General features: G+C 48.2%; 1 protein-coding gene across 1 annotated transcript in view; it reads left to right on the plus strand.

Moving 5' to 3' along the window:
• Window positions 1-19,266, plus strand: part of ABLIM1 (actin binding LIM protein 1) — a 194,342-nt gene that overhangs the window by 91,048 nt on the left and 84,028 nt on the right. The window contains exons 5-6 of the mRNA XM_080912595.1: window positions 8,601-8,727; window positions 10,300-10,393. Coding sequence (XP_080768721.1) covers window positions 8,601-8,727; window positions 10,300-10,393 — 221 coding nt within the window. The remainder of the gene's footprint in view (window positions 1-8,600; window positions 8,728-10,299; window positions 10,394-19,266) is intronic.

Below are 19,266 nucleotides of genomic sequence, written 5' to 3' on the forward strand. Positions count from 1 at the left end.
GGCTGTCAGTGATGGAGGAGAGAGAGGGAGTGGTGTTTGCTAAGGAAGCCCTGGGAAGCAGATGGGGAAACTCAAGTGTGATTTCCTTCTCTGCAAGAGCCCGGGTGTCTGGCCACAGCCAGTTCAAGTCACAGCCCTTTGCCAGGCTGAAGTTTGCAATGGAATCAGGTAGACCTCCTGAGGATGATTCTATTGAAGGTAGTTCATGCAGAATGAAACTTACCATTTTTAAGTAGACATTTTGGTGGCTTTGAATAGTTTGTAATGCTGCATGTCTGCCTCCTATGCCTAGTCTGGAAATATTCTCAACTCCCTGAAAGAAAACCTTGTTTCCCTGAGCAGCCACTTGTCATCTTGCCCTGTCTCCAGCCTGTCAGTCCCTGACCTGCTGCCACATGGATCTGCACAGCCTGGACAACTCCCCTGACTCCGATCATGGTCTTTCTGGCTTCTTCATTTGGTATCATGTTTGCCAGATTCATCCGGGCTGTAGCATTTATCCGGATTTCATTTCTTTTCATGGTTAGATAATATTCCATGGTGGAAACGGACCATGTTCTGTGTGTCCGTTTGTCTGTTAACTGACTGTTGGTCACTTCTGGTTTTAATTATTCTGAATGTGCTGAACACAGTCGTACAAATATTTAACTATTTGTCTCTTAAGTCTCTATATTAGAGGGACCATTCCAATCCTACAAAGACCTGGCTGCCAACTTTAGAGTTTCTCTAGGAAATTACCTCCCTCTAGTATTCTGAATGAGTTCTGCAAGACCCAGTTGTGTTGCACATCCTTGGGTGGTAGCAAGTGGTGGAGCTCCCTTGGGGTGGCCTTGTCATCATCACTTCCTCTCCTGGGTGTTTGCTCCTTCTGTCGCCCCCTCCCCCCGTGTGGAAACCCTTGTCGCTGAGCAAATAATTTTTGTGGCTCTTGCTTAGATTTCTTTAGTCATGACCTTCACGCTGAACAGTGTTAGCCATCAGAGTCCTGCTTGAGAAAGTCTTTGTATGTGTGTGAGGGAGGTACATATTCATGGCTGTGACGACATGTACTGGGGAGTGGATATTTGTGTGTGTAAGGGCATGTGTGTGTGTGTGTGTGTGTGTGTGTGTGTTGGGGGTGCATGTTTATGGGTGTGAGGACAAGCATGTATGGGGTGCATGTTCACATGTATGAAGATGATGTGTGTGTGTTGGAGGGTGTGTGTTCATGTGTGTGAAGACCTGTGTGTGCACATGCATGTGTGTGTGCATGTGAGTATACATGTTGAGCCTTTGGTGCTATCCCTCAGTATAATGCACCTTGGTTTTAGGATCTCTCACTGGGTGAGATGTGGGTACTTTTCTGACCAGTGAACGTGGGTCATCTACTTCTGTGTGCCTCCCTAGTACTTGGGTCCTCTTGCTTGCACAGATAAGGACTCTTGGTCCTGTGACTAGGAACCACACCCACCAGCTGAAGGGGAGAGTCACCTTGAGAAGCTGTGTGTTCCTTGTGGCAGTCTATGGGCACTGGCTTAAGGGACTTGAGTTGGAAGCTGGACAGGCACACTCAGTCCCTATTTATGAGAACTCTGACCAAAGTAAGTACAACTCTGAGCATCTGTCACAGGAAGAAAGATGGGCTTGTGTGCCTCTGCCAGTTCCATCTTTGAGACTTAGCTGGTGGCACTGCCAGGGCTGCCCTCAGCTGCCCTGATAAAGGCAGACAATGTGTTGCCATCATGGGCCACAAAAGTGGGTTTGCTGCGCTGTATTGTTTTCCAAAGACAACAAGAAGCTCCCCTTAAAATAGCCAGTCAGAGGCTGCTCGGGATTGTGGCGTTTCCACCGTGGCTATCAAGACAGCAGAGGGGACAGCTGACCTCAGCAAGGGACAATTACAGATCTTGTTCAAGGTTACGTCCTCGGGCAGCACCTAAGCCTTTCGACATCATTCTGGGTCATTTTTAGCTCCTGTGATTAAATGGTGAACAGCACTGAGACTCCTTTTCCCCAGAACCTCCAGAAGTTAGGACTCTCCTCCCAGCTATGTACCTTCTGAGCTCATGGTGCTTTTCCATCTCACGGCAGCATGGTGTCTAGAAGTTTAAAGCTACGTAAGCTTCTTGCAGAAAAGCCTAGTTCAGTTCCCAGCACCCATATCAGGCAGTAGACAACCACTTACAACTCTAGTTCCAAGGGACCTGACATCTGACATCCTCTGGCCTTTGTGGGCACCTGCATACACACACACACACACACACACAGAGAGAGAGAGAGAGAGAGAGAGAGAGAGAGAGAGAGAGAGAGAGAGAACCCCACTTTCTGTACTGGGCCCCATCTTATTTGTTCACTTTTGGGTCTGAGACTGGGTCTTGCTCTGTAGCCCAGGCTAGCCTAGGCCAATCTTCCAGCTTGTACCTCGCCAGCTGTGGATTACAGGCAGCACCATGCCTGGCTCTTGCTTATGCTGACCCCGTACCCATGGTGTTTGCTAAGACATTCTAAAAGGAAACTATGGACTCACTGGTTGAAATAAGAAACATGGTCTGGGTCCAGCCTTTAATGCCAGCTCATGTGTGTTAATTTAGGACCTGGCACTATCCAGTAACCTGGATGAAAAGGAAGGTCAGATTCCAACAATAACCCAACAGTACCCACTAGATAGACGTGACAAATGATGGTGGGGACGTCTTGAAATACCTCAAGGATGTGTGAACTCTGAATCAGCTTTGACAAAAAAAGAAAAAAGGACAAAAGAAGCAACTACACAAAAAAGATCTGGATCATTTTAATCTACGGGTCTCCAAGTACAGACCCGTGTTATTTTGCTTGTACTGCTGTGATAAACACCATGACTAAAAGCCATCTGAGGGGCTGGAGGATGGCTCAGTGGTTAAGAGCACTGACTGCTCTTCCACAGGTCCTGAGTTCAAATCCCAGCAACCACATGGTGGCTCACAACCATCTGTAACAAGATCTGATGCCCTCTTCTGGTGTGTCTGAGGACAGCTACAGGATACTTATATGTAATAAATATTTTTTAAAAGACACCTGAGGAGAGAAGGCTTGTTGTATCTTATAGACTAGAGCCCATCCTTGAGGGAAGCCTGTAGGCAGGAAGTGAAGCAGGAACCATGGAGGGTGCTGCTTAATGGTTTGTTTGCTATGGGTTTCCCAGCCTGCTCTCTCATACACCCTAGACCCACCTAATCCGGGGTGGCACTGCCCCATATGCCCCATAGTAGGCCAGGCCGCCCCATAGTAGGCCAGGCCTTCCACCTCAATCACTACTCAGGGAAATGTCCCACAGACTCACCCACAAGCCGACCTGAGGGAGGCATTTTCTCAGCAGAAGTTCCCTCTTCCCAGATGACTCTAGCTTGTGTCAAGTTGACCAAAAAACTACCTGCACAGGACCTTTGAAGGCCAGTTTAGAAACCTGAGTACTGAGTGGTTACAAGCATGAGAACAGGTGACGTTTGACACTAGGGCCCTTAGGGGGCACAGCACTGTAGCAAATGGGAGCTGGCTATCCAGTATGCAACAGCCACGAAGCACCCCCTGGCTATTCTCCGGCTAAAGCACCTGACCCTTACATAATATAATATCCTCCACTCACACACACACACACACACACACACACACACTCACTCAGAGAGAGAGAGAGAGAGAGAGAGAGAGAGAGAGAGAGAGAGAGAGAGAGAAGAGGTTGGAACAACTGAATTTGTTAAAAACTTAGAACCTCAAGTTAGCCAAACCTAATTTGTATTTTTTTCCCTTGAAACCTCTTACCTTGAGTTCCTTCCAAGGTTGAAGTACTTCTATACATAGGCTATTAATAGATACTTTAAAGGGTCTCCTAAGTTTGGGACTGTGGGATACCGATACTGTGGGGACATCGGAAGTGTGGAGATGACAGGACCATGGGGATGCTGAGACAGTGTGGAGGCCTGGACATTGGGGAATGTGTGGTAACTTGTGTTTCTCTCTTTATGGCTTCATGCACTCAAGCTTTCTTTCCCAGAGAAACATCTCAACAGACCCACACATCCTTCCCGAGAACCATATGTCTCCTTCATCAACTTAAATCCTTCTGAAGTGCAGGTGTTTGGGATCCTTTGCCAAAAAAGAATGAAGGCAAGCCAGCAAGTTCCCCACCGTTAAAGGCTCTCGTTGCCTTTGAAGAAAATGATATAAAAAACAGCCAGGTGTGTGTTTGGGTCTCAATTTAACTTGTTTGTGAACAGCCAGACCCCTGCTCAGCCCTGGCTCTTGGTGTCAAGAGAGAGGTCCTGAGACTCACATGTCCCGGGCTGGGCTTCAGGGTTCTGTTCTATCTGGTTATTGTTTTTACTTTGGTGAGTTACCAGCAGACCTTACTTCCTTGATGCCACTCCATTGTCCCCTATTTCTGACTTGGACAATCATCCCACCAACCACACACCAACTTTCTATATTTATCAGCTTCAGAGATGTGGAAACAATTTTCCCAACCACTGAGAAGACACGAAGCTGGCGTGGAGGACTCGCTGTTCTCCACAGGAGAGCCTCGTGGGCTTGAGCAGAAAAAAGAAGGGAGCGGCCAGCAGGGACCTCTTGCTGCCCCTTGTCCCACCTCCTGATGTCTGGCTGTGGTTTCATCCAGAGCACAGGGATTGTTGTAGAAAATACCAGAATGTGCAAGCAAGCTGGTGTGGGGTGACATTATCTTACCTGACAGACCGAAGGACTCTTGACCCTTGGCTTCTCTTTCTACTCATTCTTGCCCACTGGCTGGGCACAGGCACCTGGTCACCTGTTCTGTTTAGGGGAGGCACTGGGCAGGGCATGCTGGATCCCAGAGGTTTAGACACCACCTATGAGACTAGAGAGCCCCCAGACTCAAAGAACTTAAGGCTAACCGCTGGCCGTGTGCACAGCCTGTGACTCCGCCCTCAGCAGGGGGTCAGGGTGTTCCCTTTCCTCCCTCCCATGACTCTGTGACTCTTGGGCATTAGGACCCAGGAAAGAGCAAGCTCAAAGGGGGGGGGGGGTTAGTCTTAGCTCTGCCCCCTAAGTTCGCCTCTAACAGGCCTTGTGTTGTGCAGTGCAGAACCTTGGGATACAACATAGTAGGTGGAATTATTATCAGTAGCTCACAGATGAGGAGATGGGGGTCCGAGGTGGCCGGGAGCCCAGGTCTCCCAGCTGCCTTCATTCCCCATCTCCTTAGACCTCTGGCTTCCTGTGGTTCACTGCAGCCTCTGACGACCCCCCTATTTCTAGCCATCTCCATCTTTGAAATTTATTTTGTTAAAAGCCACAAAAATAAAAACAAAAACAAACCCCTAATCGAGCCTCTTCAAACCATTGCTGCCACCTAGTGGTAATGTTCCTAGAAACATGGGAAAATTGCAGTGCAACTTGAATTAAAGTTCCCATTTCTTGAGGAAAGGACTTAACATTGGAGTTGGGGGAGCAGAGTTTTCCAGGGCTTGGGGGGAAAGAGGCATGAGTAGGTAGGACTCAGTGTGTTCACCTCAGAGTGTTGAAGCTCTCCTGCTATTCAGCGCGATGCTATAATCCCTGGTGCCATTTTAAGCCTTCCAAACACACATCAGCTGTGGTCGTCAGCAGGGCTCTGGTGGCCAGTGATGAGGCTGAGCATGTTGGGGTGGAGAAATGGGACATTTCGGTGCTCTCAATTTTCCGTGAACTTAAAACTTACAGTATATTCTTCCTTTGTAAGATGGGGAAACTATAGAGGATGGTATGTATGTGTGTACATATATGTATGCAAGCGTGTGTGTACGTGTGTGATTGTGTGCATGTGTGTGTATGTGTGCATGTGTGTGTATGTTTGCAAGTGTGTATGTTTGCATGTGTTTGTATGTGAGTGTATGTGTATATGTGTGTATGTATGTGTATGTGTGTGTCTGTGTGCATGTGTGTGTATGTTTGCATGTTTGTATGTGTTTGTATGTGTGTATGTATATATGTGTGCATGTATGTGTGTGTATGTGTGCATGTGTGTGTGTATGTGTGTGTCTATGTATATGTGTGTATGTATGTGTGTATGTGTGTGTCTGTGTATACCAGACATCAGTGTTGGGTGTCTTGCTCTATAGCTCTCAAATTATTTTTGAGGCCATATCTCTGAGCCAGGAGCTCACCAGTTGGATGGGCCAGCAAGTCCCTGGGATCTGTCTGTCTCTTTCCCTGTCCCCCAGCCAGGGTTATAGATAGACACCGTCCTCACTGGCCTTTTGCATGGGTGGTTCTGACCTAATGCATGGCAGGCATCTTGCTGAGGAGACATGTCCCCAGCCCCAGCTGCTGTTTAAAAACTGCCCCTTTGCCTCACCCTCCACACTGTGGTCTTTCCATCTGAAGACTGTGTTAAAATAAATGTTGTGGCTTTTCATTTGCATCTTCATAGATTATTACCACATATAAGACTTAAATGTAGTATTTATGATGACATGTCGGACATTTGGTAAAACACCTATTGTTACTTTAGGACTATCTTAAACTCACCGTTTAGAATGGCCCATACTCTAACAAATTCTTATCCAGTGGCTAGAGAGGTGTCTCGGGGTTAAAACCACTTACTGATCTTTCAAAGGACCCAGGTTTGGTTCCCAGCATCCATATCAGGAACTCCAGGTCCAGGGGATCCCATGGGCCCCACATGCACCTGTACACACTCGGTACACATAAACTCAGCTAGGTGCACACATGCGCAGAAGTTTAAAAAGAATCTCTAAAAAGGGTCATTCTCGCCCTACTATTTAGAACTTATATTTAACTCTTTGGATACATATTTTCAATTTTTCACATTCTAGTGGTTAGGAAAGTCAAACAACCAGATCATGTGAGGAGACAAATAAAGCCTTCCTCCACAGGGGGCAGTTTCTTAAGAATTTCTTCTGGTTTCCTCCAGAAACATTCTATTCTGGGAGTAGAACACCAGTGTTCTTTAAAAGTGCATTAGTTAGAAAACACACACACACACACATACACACACACATACACACACACATACACACACACACACATACACACATACATACACACACATACACACACATACATACACACACATACACACATACACACATACACACACATACACACACATACACACACACACATACACACACATACACACACACACACACACACACACACACACACACACACACACGGGATGTGAATTGTTGGCTCTAAAGTCAAATTAACAGCTGTTGGCCAAGATGCCCAAGAACACCTCCGGCCAAAGAAAACAGGATATGTTAAGGTGCTGAAGCAGGGAGGAACCAGAGCCATCCCTGGATGGATTTGCAGAGTGTGTCCAAGGTTGAGGCTTGTGCTGGGTCACATTCCAGGGGGACAGGTTTTGATTGAGGTCTGGGGGACGAGAAGAGGCCGTTACAGATGTGGTCAGAAGAGGGCGCTATAGCATCACCTTGTACATGAGCCCTATGTCTGATTCTGAACGTAGCCACTGAGTAGCCAGCCCTGCCTGGACACTGCTCTTTTCCCTTAGTCTTGTGTGTTGGGGCACAGTGCCCACTGCCAGCCGGTGGCCTGTGCTCTTGTTTTCTCAGACACATGGATTTTGAATGTTGTAGTGTTGATCTTAATTTCAAGAAACTCTTCCCTTTTATGTGTCTCTGCATTAACAAGTATGTCTTCTGCTCCCTGGCACCATGGCGTGTGGGATGGTCTGCATGATCTCAGCACCTTTAATAACAGCAAGTGTTATGAAAGGGCTACTTTTGAATGGCAAAGCCGTGGTGCAGGACCAGGCCTGCTAACTCCAATGTTCGTACTCTAGTGTTCACACATTGTGATGGTTGGTACGGACTGCTTGCCAGAATCTACACCCCGCCCCCCAGGAGACAGACCTCTGGGCATAGCTGTAAGGGATTCTCTAGGTTGGGTTGACTGAGGTGGGAAGACCCACCCTAGAGCGTCAGAAAAAGAAGTCGCTGAGCTGAGCCTCGATCTCTCATCCCTGACGGCAACGGCACAGTGTGACCAGCTGTCACGTCCTCAGGATGAAGCCTTGCCTCCTTGATCTGTATTTGCTGGGCTTCTTATTGCATTGTGGAGAGAAGTCACTCACACACATGCCTTCCAGGAATCTGCCAGGACAGTGAAAGCCGAGGAGTTAAGTCATTTAACCATTAATTTGTCGAAAGGCTGGATTGTGTAGATAAGGAAGTAGAATTTCATTACAGACAGTGGGTGCTCCAGGAACCGCACACGAAGATAATGGGGGGAGGGGGGCCCCCCCGCACGTGTGCTGAGCTGCCTCACACATGCCCTCAATTAAATAAAAGCCTGTGAGTGCTTTCTTAATGGCCCAGCCAAGATGCGATAATTAAACAGTCTCTAGGCCAACCGGACCCCAAAGGGTACCTAACTCCTGAGGAGCTAGGAAGTGAAGGACATTCGCCTGCTGCGATCCACTGAGGTCCCAGCAACTGCCTTGTCACGTGAGGACAGGTCCTGAGGGATTTAGCGGAGATTTTATACAGGGAAATGAAACCGTGGTTGTGCCGGGGAGAGCTGGATGCACTCGGGGTTTGCGAGGGAAATGGCCGTCACCGTGGGCTGCTGCTCTTTTCCAGACTGCGCTGGCTGCGGAAGGGACATTAAGAACGGGCAGGCATTGCTAGCTCTGGACAAGCAATGGCATTTGGGCTGCTTCAAGTGCAAGTCCTGCGGGAAGGTCCTCACCGGCGAGTACATCAGCAAGTAAGTCTGGGTTAGCAGAGTGTGGGGCCCGGCTCTGCTTTTGGGGTGGCCCTCCTCCCTCGAGCATGCCAGAGCAGATTCCTGTTTCCCATCACTATGAACTAGTTGCTGTAAAATTTGTGGAAATAGCTTCCATATTCTGCTCTGCTGTGGCTGCTGTAAACGTAACGGGCTGTTAACGGTGCCCTGATTTAATAATTAACGAAGTGGTGTACCCTACTGTGTAGTCCATTAAGTGCCTCGCCATTTCTCCTTTGCTATTTTTGTTTTCTATGGGAAGCTAACATAGATATCCCCCCAAAATACATGTTATCTAGACACCGAACCTGGCGAGACCAGAGCCACAGAACAGCCTGCCCGAGTGAAGGGTCGTGTTGGGATCAGAGAGTGCGGGTGGTGGATTAGCTAGAGTTTTACGAATCTGAGGAGGCTGGGTGGGTTTTCTTTTCTTTTCTTTTTTAATGTGCTTTGGTAGTGAGGAGTCTGTCACTCTGTTTTGTTTTGTTTTGTTCTTTTAATGGTTTTTGACATTTTATCTCAACCATGGAACGAGGAAACAGTTTGATGAGAGAGCTTAGACCCCAAAGTGCACAAGGCCTGGGTTGGGTTTCCACAGAGGACTGGAGATGTAACTCCGTTGGTAGAGCACTCACCTGGCTCACACTCACCTGGCTCACACAGCACCCTGTGTGCCAAGACTGTACAAAACTGGATATAGAAATTGTCTGCTCTGGCGGCCCAGGCTTCTTCAAGAGTTGGAGTCTAGCCTGGTGGCATAGGACCCGGTCTCAGAGTTCAAAACTAAGAAACACAGAACCTACCCAGTTATATTAAATCATTCATTCATACATTGGTGACGAGTTCAATTTCCCAGATCCATGAAATGATGAAAGAGAGAGGTTGGCTCCCACTGCCCAAAACCATGGTTCCTAAGTAGGTCTGGAGTCAAACCGAAACACCCCTGTAAGAGGCTAAAGATCTCTACAGGTGACTTTGATGGGCAGCCTAAAGGACAAGGCGAACGTCTGACTTCTGAGTGACACTGTGAACTGCGGTGACAGGCAGAGCAGACACTCAGACTTGCTCTCCAAGTTTTCCAGGCCGTAATGCAGGAACCGACATCCTCACCACACTGGAGGTGAACACTGGCTGCTGAGCCACGTTCTAAACCTTCAGAGCCAGGGGGTCTGAGGGGATGTTTGAGGCTGTGGGGAGGCTCTGGTGGGCCTCTGAATCTGAGAAGATGGTGTGGGCAGGGAGGTAAGATACCTTGGGCCTCTCAGGCTGGCTCATCTGAGGACTATTTGGGCTGTCAAGAGAAGAAAACTGGAGTCTCTGCTCCTTAATTCTGTGACAACCAAGGAAGTGGCCACAGTCACCATGTGGTGATTTGTTGATGTTGTTTTTCCTCTGGCTGGCCTAGAGAGCCACCGCTTGCTCTCCAGCCTGTGGTGTGGTTTTGTCTGGTCAGGTCACTGGGTCTGTGTAAATTCTACTCTTGTTCTGTGGGAAGGGCCTCGGAAATGCGGCTTCGGTGTCTTCCCAAGACCTAAATGCAACTTCATCTTTCAGGGATGGCTCCCCATACTGTGAGAAGGACTACCAGGGGCTCTTTGGGGTGAAGTGTGAAGCCTGTCACCAGTTTATCACAGGAAAAGTCCTCGAGGTAAGTACAGGGGTCCCCTCAGACCTCCACTGTTTTCCTGTGGCCACTCTTCCCCCGGGTCTCCTCCTGAGGAGGAAGGAAAGTAGCTGCTGGTGTCTGAGAGGAGTCGTGTGTTGCTTTTACCTTTCTTCCAAAAGCCAAGGGGAACTTGGGATGATGGGAAAAGAACAGACCTCCCTCAATGGGAGTTAAGCAGACTTTTATTTTTCATAGAAGTAAGAACATGGCGTCAGTCTCTCGTGTTTGCACGTGTGTGCTTGTCCGTGTAGACCTCAGAAGCTCAGAGTTGGAGCTGAAAAAGGGAGGGAGTGTGCAAGGTGAAGGCTTTGACTTCTCTGTCCTTAGAAAGCCACATCCTTTGTGACTCAGAGAACCCTGTGACCGAGCAGAAAGAACCCTGTCAAATTCAGGTGTGACTGCTTCCAGCCGGAGCTTTGTTCCTGCCTTCTCAGCACCTACCGTGCCAGCGCTTGCCTCTAGGCCTAGCTATCTCTTCTTGGATGAGAGAGGCTGCAGCAAGGAATTCTGGGATCAGAGTTCCGAGCAAACCCTGTTTGTCACAGACCTTTTGGGGATCATCAAGCTGGAGGGGAAAGTAACAGTTGCCACACACACACACCTTCCTGTCCGTTGGGCAGAGGTAATGTGCAGGGCCGGGAAGCCCAGCAGCTTCAGCCTGCTGACCTACCAACCCATCCCGTGGTTCCACACAGACAGGAGAGCATGTTTTACAGACGCCGGCTCTCTACCCTGGGAGTCCTTATGGTGTTTCTGTCCACTTTGGGGGACATCACAGCAAAGGTTAAGAATAATCTCCCCACGTCCCATGACAAGTTCTTCCCGTGAAACACTGAGGGGTCACCATGGACTAATTGTCCCGAGGAGATAAGGAAAGGCTGTTATCCAGCAGTCTGAGAAAGAAAACTCTATAATAAGGAGGGTCACAAGGCAAGGACACACAAGAACAGAAAATGAGCGTGTTGTGGGGCACTGTGCTGGAGAAGTAGGGTCACACTCAGAAGTCTGAGCTTCCTGGAGAGAAGGGATGGAGTCAGGGTTCTGTGGGGAGGGTACATGGGCGTCTTCAGACACCTGTGCACACACATTCCTGCCCACTCTTGACAGCGGAGGCAGAGGAAGCCGCTCAATCGTGCCCTAGTAGTCGTCTGGAAGCAGGGATGCCTGCGGCACCACAGCAGAACCTAAGTGAGAGATGGCAGGCGGGAGTGTCGTGGTCAGACCACCGGACATAGAGCCCATCACCAAAGGCCTAATGACTAGAGACAGAAAGCAGACTGCTGTTTGCTGAGGGCTGGGGAGAAATCATTAGTGACCATTTCCGGGACAGTTTCCATTAAGCAAATGCTTCAGAACTAGGTAGGAGAGGTGTTTGGCCTTGAAGCACTAGGTGCCTCTAGATTGTTGGTTTTAAGATGCTGCATTTTAGACCACACAAATTTTGCCTTGAATCTAAAATCTAAAAGCCAAGAAGGATGTGAGGGCACTGTAAGGAAAAGAGGCAGGAAGATTCGAACCTTGGTACCCAAGTTTAAGATCATGTGTTTGAATCAACAGATTCAACCTTTTTTTTTTTAAAATAGTCAACACATGGAAATGTGTGCCCAAAGGCGTTGGGAGGGAAAAGGCCTGTGTGATTTTGTGTGAATGTTTACATTTACTTCAACAGCTGTAGTAAGGAATCTATAAAATATAGTTGCAATCTAGAACATGCCATTTTGAAGACATGCTGGTCCCTTGTGTTTTCTAACTTAGGCTGGAGTCATAGATGCTGCAAGGGTCTTGTCCCAAATTGGCCTCAGGTGACAGGGAAGGCCCAAAGAGATTAGGAGTTGGAGACTTTCCATACAAAGCCTCTAACATCAGTCAGCCTAGGAGTGCAGTTTGTACTTTCAGCTTAGATTAGAGGTCCACCCTGCAGGCTCTGTCCTCCTCAGATGGGTGTGTGAGCCAGAAAAATGTCCTGCAGAAGACATGTGACTGCTAGTGACTCAGCTGGGCTTGGTCACTGAAAGAAAGCAGGACCAGTCTCTAAGCCCCACGTCCCCCAAGCTTCATCCCCTGGTCTGGTCGATGGCCCTGTTGGAGTGTAGCTTCTTCTTGAATACTCTAAACCTCATCTTTTTGTTTTAGATTCATTGTATCCACATATCAGTGGTTTCATTTTTTGCAGGGGCCACAACAGTGGTGGCTTAAAACAAGTGATTTTCTCCTTTTCAGAGTCTAGATGTTTATAACAATGTATCATCAGGACCACTGTTCTCTGAAAGCAGAGGAATGACACTTCCCAGCATGCATCACTCCCCAGGTGTGTCGCTTCCTCTACCAGCAACTCTTCCATTCTTCTCCCAAAAGGACACTTACCATTTCATGTCAGGCCATGCCCATCACTCAAACAGGCTCTTGGAGACCCTTACCTTAATTACATCTCTGAATGCCGCTTCCAGATATGTTAGCATTTCCAGCTGCAAAGACTTGCTGTGGAGGTATCTTTTGCTCATCCCATTCTAGAAAACCCGGAGACTGCCTAGCGTGGAAAAGACTATAAACGTTGGGAACCGAGCTGTGGCAGCTGTATGTGGTTCTCCTAAAGGTGCCACCATGCACCCAAGGGCGCTTTGAAAAGAGAAGGCCCCCAACCCCCAAACAGCCTGTACTGGTATAGCTGCGTCTCTTGGGTTTTTTTTTTTTTTTTTTTTTTTTTTTTTTTTTTTTGTTGTTGTTGTTGTTGTTTGTTTGTTTGTTTCTCAAACATTTGAGTTCTCCAAGTATCTACTCCAAATCTCTGGGGTCAGAGTCCAAGCCTCGGTTCTGACTGGCCTGTCATGCCCAGGCACATGGCACACACACACACCTGTGACATTTTTCTTTTTATTGTCACATACTTCCTGTTACCTTTACAACACTGACATTTGTCTTTGGGGGCCATCTTGTTGTAAATGGTGTGTCTTTAAAAATGTTTCCTGGGCCTGTGAGATGGCTCGGGGTAAAGGTGCCTGACTCTAAGCCCGATGGCCTGAGACCGGTAGAGGAAGGAAAGACTTGCACCTTGCATGCATACTGGGGCCCTCACACATGCATGCTCTTCCAACACAAAAAGTAAATGAATAAAATGCAACTGTTTTCTTAAAGTATTTACCAACTGACCTATAAGTCCAAAGGATGTTTTGAAGATTGTCACAGCTGATCTGCTTTCTTAATTTAAGCAAATCAGAGTGAAATATTAGGGTTTGTTAATCGCCTCCTACCTCCATCCCTTCTTTGAACTGCCCTTGGAATCACAGCCTCTCTTGTTTCTTCTCCTCCTCACTCCTCTGTCTCCACCCCCCCCCAACCCCTGTCCGTGCAGGGTGACTCAGGCCAGTCATGGGTGCCACTGGGCCTGGGATTTCCCTTTGCTACGACTCTCCCTGATCTTTGGTGAATGACCCCCAAGACCCTTTTCCTAGATGTCGAACACCATCTGTGTGAAGAAGCAACTGTAAATCATTTTGTGAGGATAGCAAGTGAACTGTAAACAAAGTCTGAAGAGCAGGGGAAGGGGACTGCCCCTTGACTCCTCCTTCAGTTCTGGACTGCCTCATCTCTCTCCAGCTCTCCAACAACCTCCAGCCACCTCACCACCCCAGGGAGCCTCTGGGGCGTGGCTCACTCCCTCACTTCAAACAAGTGGCCCCAGCCATTGTCCCCTCTGTCTAGGTGCCTTCCCTAAGGAGTCAACTGCAGGCTGCTACCTCCTCTGGGTGGGGTGGGGACAGTTTTCTGTCCTTTCTAGAAGGAGCTATGTCCTGGTTCTCACCATGGGGTGGGAAGCAGTCTTGCCCTTCTTGCTTAGGTCACACAGGCGTTCCTGGTCCTCCTCCCACCAGCCAACACCTGCAGGCTGAATCTGGTCTTTCCAGAATGTGAGGTGATGCCTGTTTTCTTGGGGTGCCCCTTGGGACTGTGTACTACTGTCTGTGACAGCCACTGAAGAACCTGGCCCTTATGAGACCCCATTAGAGCACCCCCACTCCACCTCCCATGCAACCCCCTAGACCCTGTCCTGTCTTGCTGGGTTAACTTGGATGGGATTTATGCTGGCTTTCAAACCCCTCCTGGCTTGTGGGAAATCGGATCACAACAGGACTCAGTCAAACCCTATCTCTGGATCCTCCAAAGGATTAAAAGCCAGTAGTTTTGTTTTGTCTGGCTTTTTAACTGATTAAAAACCTGCTTTTTCACAAAGTGTGGGGCTTGGAGGACAAATGTACACCCCATCAAATTAGAAAGTGAAGGCAGGCGCTGTCCCATCGTTTTTTTGGTGTGGAGATGTTAGACAGGTTTAGTCTTGTTTTGGACTAGCCTGTCAGCTGCGGAAGTCATCCTATAGCATGTACTCAGTAGGTCTGGTTGTCATTCAGAGAGATGATTTGCAGAAAACAGCTTTCCTTCCTGGTTCTGTGTATTTCATCCCAGGCAGAGCCGGAGTGACAGCCCTCAGTGGAACAAAAGGCATCCTGCCTGGTCTGTGCTGTCCTCACACCAGTTTGGGCTTCTTTTAAATATATAAATCTTTTTATGGGTTTAAATATTTTTGAGAATCAGGAAAGGGAATAGATAAAGTCCCTCTGAGTTGGTAAACTGTTCTGAGCCCCAGGGGACAGTGAGCTACTGCAATGTCCTGACTTTGTGGAACATTTCCTAACATTTGCAAGTGGTCTCAGAACTGTGTAATTCACACAGCAGGCCCCGGAAAGTGGTCCAGGCCTTCACCACTGACCTCCATTAGAGAAGCTACTGAGTGCTGGGAGATCTGGAGCTAATTAGCAACAGACTGAAATTAGAAAACAGGTCTCTCGAGTCTCAGAAGAGGGACACATGGGAGCCCTCACACCTTCATGCATAGCTGTCCACAGTCAGATAACTGGTACTTAAGTGTACCGTGCTGAAGGGCCTGAATTTAAGGCTCTTGATGGAGAAACCCGTCTCGTTTGTCCCGGTACACCTGTGCTGGAGACAGACGATCGCTTGTTCATTGATTTATTGTTTTTACCAGAGTACAAGGCCGCTGAAGACCTGTCCTCTGGGCTGTTGCTTTTCTGCAGAGTCAGACGTCAGGGTGTCAGACTTTGTTAATCGGCAGTAGGACCAGCAGAGCACCTGGCATGGCCCTCAGAGAACACTGAAGAGGGATAATTCGTCTGCAGCTTGAGGGCTCAGCCTCCTCACAGAGCTCTGGCCTGCGATTCTTCCCGGATCCACAGATATTCTAGGTCTTATGAGCCAAGATGGCACTAGATACTTGTCATGTTTCCTCACTTCAGACCATTGATGGGCGGCTAGAATCAGAGATATGGCTTCCGATTTTTGTTCTGTTTTGGAGATGGGGTCTTGCTATGTTGCACAGATGGATTTGAACTGTTGAACTACAGGAAAGGGTGAGACTATAGGAGGCTATTCTACCACAGCTGGCTTGAAATGGTTTCATTGGAGACAAGTTAAGCAAATGGTATAGCCACGTAATGGAGTATTGCCTAGCCGTGTAAAGGGGTGTGGCATACTGATTCCTGTCACATCATGGCTGACACTTGAAAACACTCAGGGCTGAAGAGATGGCTCAGTGGTTAAGAGCACTGACTGCTCTTCCAGAGGTCCTGAGTTCAAATCCCAGCAACCACATGGTGGCTCACAACCATCTGTAATGGGATCCAATGTCCTTTTCTGAAGACAGCTACAGTGTAATCAAATACATAAAGTAAATAAATATTTTTTTTTTAAAAAAAGAAAAGAAAACGCTCGAAATGAAAGGAAAGAAGCGAGTCACAAAAGATCATGGCTCATACGATTCTGTTAGGAAAGTGTATATAGATTAGGAGATGAAAGTAAATTAATGGTTTCCAGGGACTGGGAGGAGACGATGGGGTGACTGGTGACGGTTGCTTAGGATCAGGGAGGATGGAAGCGCCCGGAATTAGACAGACAATGGCAGCAGTTACACACTTTTGCTGACACTTTACAAAACGCTGGTGTGCGTGCATTTTAACAATATGAATTTTATGATTCCTAATTTGCATCTCAGCTTGGATGCTTACGTATGCACCCGTATAAACAAACACGCCTGCTCCCTTTGCATAGTAGGAAAAAAATTTCAATCCTGTTATCCGGCGTCTGTAAATGACTCTGGAATTTTAAGGACAAAAGGAAACACACTGAGACAAACACACATGCATATACATACATACACACACACCCACACACACACACAGAAGCCATCTTAGCTGCCTGTGCTCTACCTCTCCGCCCTCTGCCCCCTTTCCCAGTTTAACCACATAGGCCTGAGAACAGAGAAGGCAGGAAATGAGGAGGCGGGCCACATCGTCTGTCTTCATCGCTAGCTTTGCTTGTAGCTCAGACAGGCTTGAACTTTCTGTCCTCCTCACTGGGTTCTCTGTCACTGTGGAAGTAAAACTTCCTTTCCTGGGGCCACCACGTGCAACTGGGCCCTTGATCATCGAGTGTGAGTTGATCCATGCAAAATCTTGGATAGAAAGGACATTGAGTTTAAATTCAACCCACGGGTCTGTGACTGACGTGTTAGCTGTGACAAAGAATAACTTTATCCCTCCCATTCTTAACAGTGGGGATCGTTCCACTTAGGGTATCAGGAAATGGCTTGAGGAAGATGTACCTGACCCCATCCCCATTCTCAAATCTCCCCCTTACCTCTACCCCCTGCCCCTACCTCCTGTCCCCACCCACTGTCTCACCCCCTATCCCCACCCTTGCCTCCATCTCTAACCCCTTCCCTACCACACCCCTGCCTTCACCCTCACCTCTTCTCCCACTCTGCCCCCATTCACACCTCCACCTCCCCACCCACCCCATCCCTGTCCCCACCCTGCCCTCACCCCTACCCCCACCTCTACTTCTACACCAGTCCTACATGCAATCCACCCCCACCACTACCTTTATTTCCCACCCCATCCCAAGTCACTGGATTTCTCTCTGGTAGAAACGTGTTTGTTGCCAAAGGAACCAAAGACTGTTCGCAGCAGTAAAGATTTGATATTTATGGAAAACTCACCCCATTTCCTGTCAGAACAAATGGAGGCGCTTCCTTATCCGGAAATGACAGTTTGAAAAGAATTTGTATTTATCTTGAGTTGAAAAGATGTTTTGTTTTTGAGAGTGATTTTTAACTTCAGAGAGTTAAGTCAACTGGAGATTTTCCTTACCTCTCCTTGATTTTAAACATACGATTTTATTTTACCGTTTGCTTTAAACCACATTGTTGCAGAAAACAATGTGCTATTTTCTTATCTGAATCAATCAGGTTTTAAACTTAAGAACTGTTATTTAAAAATATTTTCCATGATGGTATGTTGGTGCACACTTTGAATTCCAGTACTTTGGACAGAGAAGCAGGAACCTCTCTGAGTTCAGGGCCAGCCTGGTGCACATACATAAAGCGCTCCAGGAGCCAGGGCTACTGTAGAAGACTCTCAACATGGGGAGGGAGGGGGACTGGAGAGATGACTCTGCAGTTAAGTCCCCTGGCTGCTCTTCCAGAAGACCCAGGCTGGATTCACACACCTGCTCGGTGACTCATAAGTGTCTGTAACTCCAGTCCCAGGAGAAGTGATGCTCTTTTCTGGTCTCTGCAGGCATTGGGTGTATGTGGCACACAGGAATATACACAGACAAACACGCATACACATAAAAATAACGATTTAAAAATTAGATGCACACAAGCATCGTTAGAGACTAGTGCTGTTCGGGTGAGCTGAAGTTTGAGGTTCAGCATGATCCTTCCTCTTTTGGAAAGACTATCTGTCCCCAAGAATCCACTCGGCTCTGCCCACCAGGTCAAAGATGGCTGGACATCCACTCCTGGTCACTCCCGGCCTGTTTCCTCTGCAGGGCATTCAGACTAAGAAGCCCCTCCCCCCATTCTTCAGAGTTTCAGCTCCACCTAGGCCCTGTGCATTTGTCACCTCTTTGCACAAGTGTGTAAATTTGTGAAAACTGAACCCTCCAAGCTCACCAGGAAGGCTCCTGACTCCAGGGGTGGTGGGAACATTAGGCGCGCACGCGCGCGCGCGCGCGCGCACACACACACACACACATACACACACACACACACACACACACACACACACACACCACTGGCTTTCTCTCTCTCCGGTACTAGCAGACCCCTCCCACTCTGTTTTACACCCGATTGTGCTGGCTTCCTGGACCCTGTGGCTTCCTGCCCCATGGAGGCTGTTGTGCCAGGTCCAGCAGCCGGACCTAGTGGTGGGTTGCCAGCTAGCCAGGAGAGGGGTTAGGGCCACAGCCCGTCAAGCCCAGTGGGAATGGACAGACACAAGGAATCCCTCTCCCTGAAGGCAGACTTTGAAGGAGGCTTACAAAGTGCCCAGAAGCTCTGTAACCAGGGCCAGGCTGTATGAATCTCAGAAACAGAAGCAGAAGGTGGGGACTTGGTGTTTGTCACTCAGTGGGGAGGTAGGAGGAAGAGGAAAGCGATGTGTGGCCACACACTGCAGAGTTGTTGGCTGTACTTGGAGCTGACCAACCCTCAGGAATTTAGAATTACTTCTGACAGGCATAAATCAGACTGGGGTGGGTGAGCTGTCTGAGACAGCATTCTGGGCCCCAGGGGGTGTTTCTGTTTGTTGATTGTTTGCATTTACTGTACTTGAACAGAAAGGAACAGATTCTGTCAATAACTAAGAGGCCCAGGTGCTGGAAGGAGGCTGGCTTCCTCTACCCTTCTCTGCTTACTCTCTGGGTAAATACTTGATAGTTTAAAATGTGTCAGTAATGGCTGGGCGGAGAGCACTGCTGTGCAAACCTTCGATCCCAGAACT

The sequence above is a fragment of the Micromys minutus genome (assembly GCF_963924665.1).
Source record: "Micromys minutus genome assembly, chromosome: 2".
Lineage (NCBI taxonomy): Eukaryota > Metazoa > Chordata > Mammalia > Rodentia > Muridae > Micromys > Micromys minutus.